The sequence below is a fragment of the Euphorbia lathyris genome, chromosome 5 (assembly GCF_963576675.1).
Source record: "Euphorbia lathyris chromosome 5, ddEupLath1.1, whole genome shotgun sequence".
Lineage (NCBI taxonomy): Eukaryota > Viridiplantae > Streptophyta > Magnoliopsida > Malpighiales > Euphorbiaceae > Euphorbia > Euphorbia lathyris.
Window position 1 is genome coordinate 41,150,394 of NC_088914.1, and position 6,604 is coordinate 41,156,997.

Here is a 6,604-nt window from a genome sequence, read left to right on the forward strand (position 1 = left end):
AACTTTTTAGACATGTCAATCAGTTCCATAAAGGTTTTGGGGCGATTTGTGACTAAGTCTTCCCTTAATCTCTCACATGTGGTGTTGCGGATCACTGCTTCTATGGCGGTAATAGAGATCAACCCGTGTGATCTAAACACACAGTTGGTTGAATTTATCAATGTACTCCCTCAAGGGTTGATCTTCTCCTTGCACCAGATCATATAGTTTTCTGCATGAGGGAATACATCCAGTGAACTTAGCACAAAATTCTCGGCTCAACTGTTCTCATCCATCAATTGACCTTGGAACAAGGGATTCGAGCTAGTTAAAAATTGAACCAATAATGGTCATTGAGAAGATTCGGTATATGATTCCTTCATTAGTATCACAAAAGTCCATAAGCTCTTTGTATTGGCGGACGTGGGCTTTTGGGTTGCCTTCTCCCTCGTAATGTAGCAAGGTGGGAGGTTTGAACCTTCTATCTTTCTCATAACTTAAGATCCGCGAGGAGAATGGCGATTCTTTATGAGAGGGAGTTGGCTTGTTCGCTAAGTATCCGTAACTCAACAAGGAATCGAGCACACACCTGTCCAAGTCATCATATGTTCCTTCTATACTGGTGGGTTTGGGAGTTGAATAATTCGTTCTCCTATTCCTAAATCTCTCCATTGCTGGTTGGGATCTTATTATGACGCATGTATGAGGAGAATTCTAGCACGGATCCCATAACATGGCCTCCCTGGACAGTAGGCGGTAAGTTAGTATAAAGATGTTCACTTATCCATGAGATAGGACGTGCATTGCCAGATCCATGCAACACACCCCTGGTTGTGTATTCATGGGGATATGAGTTTAGTTCTAGGCAGATGTTACAAGTCTTTCAGCTATGTCTCCAAATATCACAATTAAGCTGTTTCCTGCTTCCTAGCTCATATTAGCTGCGACAATGGCTCCAGGGTCAAAACCTTCTGATGAAGTCCATTCCTTTCCCAAAAATATGGTAATAGTAAGTAGAATATTTTATCTTTTATGGTTGAATGTGAAATAATATTCAGTGAAACAAGAAATAATTGCTATTTCAATGAATTTGAAAATTGTATATAATAAGAAAATATCGCAAAATCAGAAATAGATGAAACGTTTGTATTGTAGCAATTAGATCCAGAACACTTGTTCTGGTGTACATAATTAATGCATAAAGATATAAGAATTGTGTTTCTATGACTACAAATTGTATAGTCATTATCCACTTTTTTTTTTTTTTGAAATGGGCTGAATTTGTAAGTTTGGAGCTTCAATTCTCAAATTTGTAATATGTAGGTTTCTAAGTACTAATCATCATAATAATTGAAACTGATTTTCTGTGTGGTAGGCTTAACCACTATTTGGCCCTTGACCTATCCAAAATTTTGTTATTTGGCGTCTAACCTATTATTTGGTTACATTTGGCTATTGACCTATCCCAATTGGTGTAATTTCACATAATTTAAATGGAGACTTAACATAATTGTTATTCTATTAACACGTAACGATATTTTGACACTTAAATTTGATAAATTTTAGTATAGAGATTTGTTTTTATATGTTTTTCTTTTTTAATCTAATTAATTATTTTGAAATAAGAGAATTTATGTGACAAATAAACTTCAAGTATGTCAAAATATCATTACATACGAGGGGATAAGGGTTTTGTCAAGTTTCCATCTAAATTGGGTAAAATTTCACCAATTGGGATAGTTTAGGGGCCAAATGTAACCGAATAATAGATCAGGGACCAAATGACAAAATTTTGAATAGGTCAGGGGCTCCTATGTGGTAAGATAAGATGTTCAAAAATTGTGTTTACTACGCCAAATGAGGCACTAGTCTAGGATACATATAATTCAGATTAATGTTCATCTCAATGTGCACTAACTAGGTGATGGCGCTCCTCTTTTTCAAACTGTAGTCCCATGGAAAATGGAAAATAAATAAAATGACAACGGTGGCAAAAAGAAGAAACATGTTGAAATGGTAAGTTTATTAAAACAAGTATCCAACACCATGAGATGAACAGTGTTATATTTTACTCAGAAACATCACAACAACTTGTAATATTAGCATCCAAACAGGTGAACATGTTATATTACTGTGTGAGCAGAGCAGTCAAGTAAGTCTAATGTATTCAAGGTTTGCAAATACCTTTACACAGATAGGTAGCGATTCATCCATGATTTACAGCGAGACCATGCCATCTCGGCAGCAGCTTCATCTTCATCTGGCATTCCCATGCTCTTCCTCCTCTTCAGACCTTCTGTAGACCGATTCATAAAAGCATGTGCATTTCCAGGATAAATGTGCACCTCATAAGGAACTCCTGATGCTTTCAGCTTTTCTTCCAAACCCTTGGCAGCCTGTCAAATTAAAATCCCATCCCAGCATTTTTAATTGCATTACTTCTTTTTTTGAGACTAAAATCAATATATATATATATATTGCACATGCATTTCCACGCATAAGCACTTTAATATATTTTGGTTCAATAACCTCGTCCTTCTCTACTGCATTTCCAAATTAATAATGGACCCTAAAAGATCACAATTAATAATGTTACAGTAACAATTGTATTCATCAGGCATCAGAAACAATTATCAAAGAGGGCTACAAAGGATAGACACTAGATCATAATTATTTTTCTAATCCATGTTGGCTATATCAAACATAACAAGATGGAATAAAGCTAAAACTAACTACAATCTGTCCATCATATTCAAGCAGCACTAGTGAGCACGTAGTCAAAACTTTCCAGAAAGAGTAGTTCTATGATATCAAAATCATTTGCTAATCTTATATACTATCTATCAACTTCCGTGATCACTACACTCTTTGAGGACATTTATCTGACAGTTATGATGATTCATGCAGGACAAGGGATCAAGAAAAGACCTTGCAACTAAAGTTCTGCCATCATAGACCCTTCATCTAGTAACATCTAACTAGTCCAATGATACAACGCATTATATTTCAGCGAGTTAACCAGAAGAATAAAACAGAAGCAAGAAAAAAGGATGCATATGCCAAGATGCAGATCACTTGAATCATATATCATTCAGGAAAACCATTGCAGTAATTAAGAGTGACTTAGATAAAAGCTCTGATTAACCAAAGATGGGAGCAAGCAAATCCAGAGAGAAAGTAAGCATGTAGTGCTTTCACACACACAACCCATCTCTCTCCAAACCTAACATGGTTGTTTCCTTTCTATTCTATCATAGCACCCATTTTGAAAAGACTGTAACCTGAGGTTCTATTCTATACTCACTCCCTACCCTACTCCTCTACCCTCACCCAAGAAGCCTAAGAGCAGTGGATGGGTTTCATATTTAATGATTTCTCTATAATGCAGTGCAGCTGAGAGAGTGAACATGTGCAACGAAAATTCCATTCAGGACTAAGCCCACATTCAGCAAACAAGCAAGTATTTCATGGGTTACTTAGTGAAATGGAGCTGAAAAATTAAACATTTGAGAAGGAACAAAATTATGTTGCAGAAATGCTCCAGAATCAGCCTAGGAAAAATAAATTTAAGAATAACCAATGCTAAACGAATCATACCGTAACATCTGAAAATCCAACAAAATTGTCAAGCTCTCCAAAATGAGCTTGGATAGGTGCCTTAGCCTGGGCAGGGTCTGCAAGTTCTGATGAAGGAACACCATAAAACGCGACAACAGCATCAACCTCAGGAACCAAAACAGAACTTGCAATAGAAAGTGCACCTCCCATGCAAAACCCAGTTACCCCTACCTGTAACAATTTATTACATGATTAGCAGGAAACCAATTGAAACATTATGAAGTCAATATACCGAGGAGAATTTAAAAAAAAATAATAATAAAGGAACAAAACCTTCACCAAATATTGAAGTTTTATCGAAGATCACTAGAAGAGGACTAGATTACCTTTTAAAAGAAAATAATCTATCTTTCTCATCCTCGGTATTTAAAGAATATTTGAATACTAAAAGAGTCATTTACAACTTTTAAGATCAAACTTGTCTTGTCAAGGATGTTGAAGGCATAATTTAGAAAATTTAAATCAAGATAAGCTATGAGTAACTCATTACTGAAATGTATAAGGCAGACTTGTTGTTGTCATCTAATCTCATTTTATGTAAGCACCAAAACAACCTGTTTATTATTGTATAATTTTCTTCCACAAAACATGATGTTTGACAAAAAATGAAAATCAAGTGCTGAAAAAATAAGTAATGTATTTTAAGTGTTGAATATTATAAATGATGAAACTATTAAATGATGTAATTGTTTAATAATTACTAAAAATAAGTATTGAATTTAAAAATATTAGTTGATAATGTTCAACTTAAAATTTCAAGTTAAATATTTTGACTTACAAAATAGGTGACTTTTTGTATTTAACTGAAATTTTTAAGTGGTGTTATCAAACAGGCAAAAGACCAATAGCACTTAATATATTAATTTGTAGTGCTTAATTCGGTTATCAAACAGCCCCAGGAGTCCAAGATGCTAAGCTGGTGAATTCATAAAGTTGAATGATACACAAAGTCCAGCTTAAAGTTCATAAATAAATACAACAATAAGATGAACCAGACAGTAGCATTTTATAGTCAGGTAATAGGGAAAAAAAAAACAAATAACAAATGATTGTAATTTAAAAGAAACCTTCTTTGAACCATTGGCCTTGAGCCAATTAACTGAAGCACGGATATCTTTAACTGCCCCTTGCCAATCAAGACCATCCATCAAATGTTGAGCTTCAGCAACTTCCAGGCCAACCTTTCCTCGAAACAAACTGAAACACCAACAAGAGAATAAGTGGAACCATGGATACGTAGAACAAGTGGAACCATTTCCATGAGTACAACCAGAAATAGATGCTTACTCGGGGATAAGTGCCTTAAACCCAGGTTCCAATTGGGAGATTTTAACAGCATGATTCTTGATCTCAAAATCCACACCCCACCACTCTTGAAGCACAACAATACCAGGAGCATCTTCTTTGCCAACCACGTAGGCATCAAATGTCTGATCCCAAAATTAACAAATGAGTTTATAAATTATAATCAAACTAGAAGTACTTAACCTAATGGGGTACTCTGTGCCTACAAAAATTTTTGATTTACATCTTTTTCCACTCAAAGGATTCATCTCATGTAGAATTACAATTGGAATAAGTCCTTGTCTTATTAAAATGGAGCCCGCCATTTTCTGTACAACTTAAGGAAACTCAAGAACACAAAATGACACATAGAAGAAAATCAAATCAGAGTTCAACATAGTCGATTACCAAGTCACTTGATAACAATTTATTTCAGAACATCGAACAGATAATCGCCTCCTAAAAATGCGATAAAATGATTTATTTTAAAAATAAAAAAAAAAAAAAAAATTCCATCAGAATAAGCCCAATTACGACGTCGACCACAAAATTACCCTGAAGTAACAGAAGCTCCTAACCAAATACTCCCAAAATAGCACAAATTATTTACGAAAAAGAAAATCGATTCCTTACAGTATCGTCTCTGTGAATTTGGATTTTCTTGAATGGAGCAGAAGTCGAGTCCGCCATTCCACGAACCTGTAAACGGGAAGCGGAGAGAGAAGGAAAGGAAATACGCAGAAGAGAAAAGGCAGTAGGAAAATGGGAAGCGAAAATTCTAGAGGACGAAGATGGTGACAGTGTAGCAACTGGCAGCATTAGTAAGGTGTGGAGATTTAATAAGATCTAACGGTGGATTATGCATGTGAACCTATAAATATGTATTGGGGTATCGGGTAGGGGTCAGCAAAACCAAATTGAAAACCAAAAATTAAAAAAACCGAACTAAAAAAACTCAACCAATCCAAATCAATTTATAATTCGATTCAATTCGATATGCGATTTAGAGTGGAATTAGTTTCCGGTTCAGTTTTGTTCGATTTTTAAACTGAAGAAAACCAAACTGAAAAGGGTTCATATGTTATGTTTTTCGATTACAATGTCATTTTGTTCATTTACATGCTAAATGCTAACTAATATTCGTATTATTAGTATAGTGCATGTGCGTTATACGGGTAGATACATTTTTTGTATATAAATTTAATATTTTTATATTTTTTAAATTTTATATCATCTACGTATAGTGATATTAATGTTTTGTTAAAAAATAATTTAAATTTACAAATTGTAAATAAATTAACAAACATACATTTATAATCTATCTATATATAATCTAAATCTGAAGATACAAATGATGATGTGTCACTATTTCCTAAGCACATAGCTGATGTGTTTTTTTTCTCCCTCGTTTAAGTTTAAATCATTTTTAATTGATCATTTATTTAAAAAAAAAATTAGAATAATCCTAAATGTTCATTACGTGATAGAGAAAAAAAAATATAATGATCGTATATTGAAAATTGCTTCCATCAAGTGTTGGTTCAATCCGCTTCCATCAAGTTCTTCATCTTTCAAATTCAAAACGGCTCGCTTTCTCTCAGTTATCTACCAATTTTCCTCAATTGTTCCTTCATTACCCATTACAATAGTTGTTTTAATCTCTCTGCATCATATGGTCTTCTCTCTTACCATGTGCATCAAATGTTTCATGATAGGTGGAAAA

General features: G+C 34.2%; 1 protein-coding gene across 2 annotated transcripts; it reads right to left on the reverse strand.

The window, feature by feature from the left end:
• Positions 1–837: 837 nt before the first annotated feature.
• LOC136230463 (uncharacterized) lies at positions 838–5,721 on the reverse strand. Of its 2 annotated transcripts, XM_066019527.1 has the most exons (6): positions 5,515–5,721; positions 4,885–5,027; positions 4,665–4,794; positions 3,577–3,768; positions 2,164–2,375; positions 838–966 (listed from the first exon to the last, which is right to left on the reverse strand). In XM_066019527.1, exons 1-5 carry the CDS (start codon positions 5,698–5,700, stop codon positions 2,166–2,168), a joined length of 861 nt encoding a protein of 286 aa, XP_065875599.1. In that variant the 5' UTR covers positions 5,701–5,721; the 3' UTR covers positions 838–966; positions 2,164–2,165. The 2 variants fall into 2 exon arrangements, with proteins under 2 accessions (XP_065875599.1, XP_065875598.1); XM_066019526.1 differs by lacking the exon at positions 838–966 and having other exon boundaries at positions 1,986–2,375.
• Between the last annotated feature and the right edge of the window lie 883 nt (positions 5,722–6,604).

Excerpts from the sequence above, each read along its gene's own strand:
- LOC136230463 (XM_066019527.1), bottom strand. The coding sequence starts at position 5,700 with ATGCTGCCAGTTGCTACACTGTCACCATCTTCGTCCTCTAGAATTTTC. Across the intron at positions 5,028-5,514 it reads AAATTCACAGAGACGATACT|ACATTTGATGCCTACGTGGT; the intron begins GTAAGGAATCGA and ends TTTTGGGATCAG. Across the intron at positions 2,376-3,576 it reads TTGGATTTTCAGATGTTACG|GCTGCCAAGGGTTTGGAAGA; the intron begins GTATGATTCGTT and ends TTAATTTGACAG.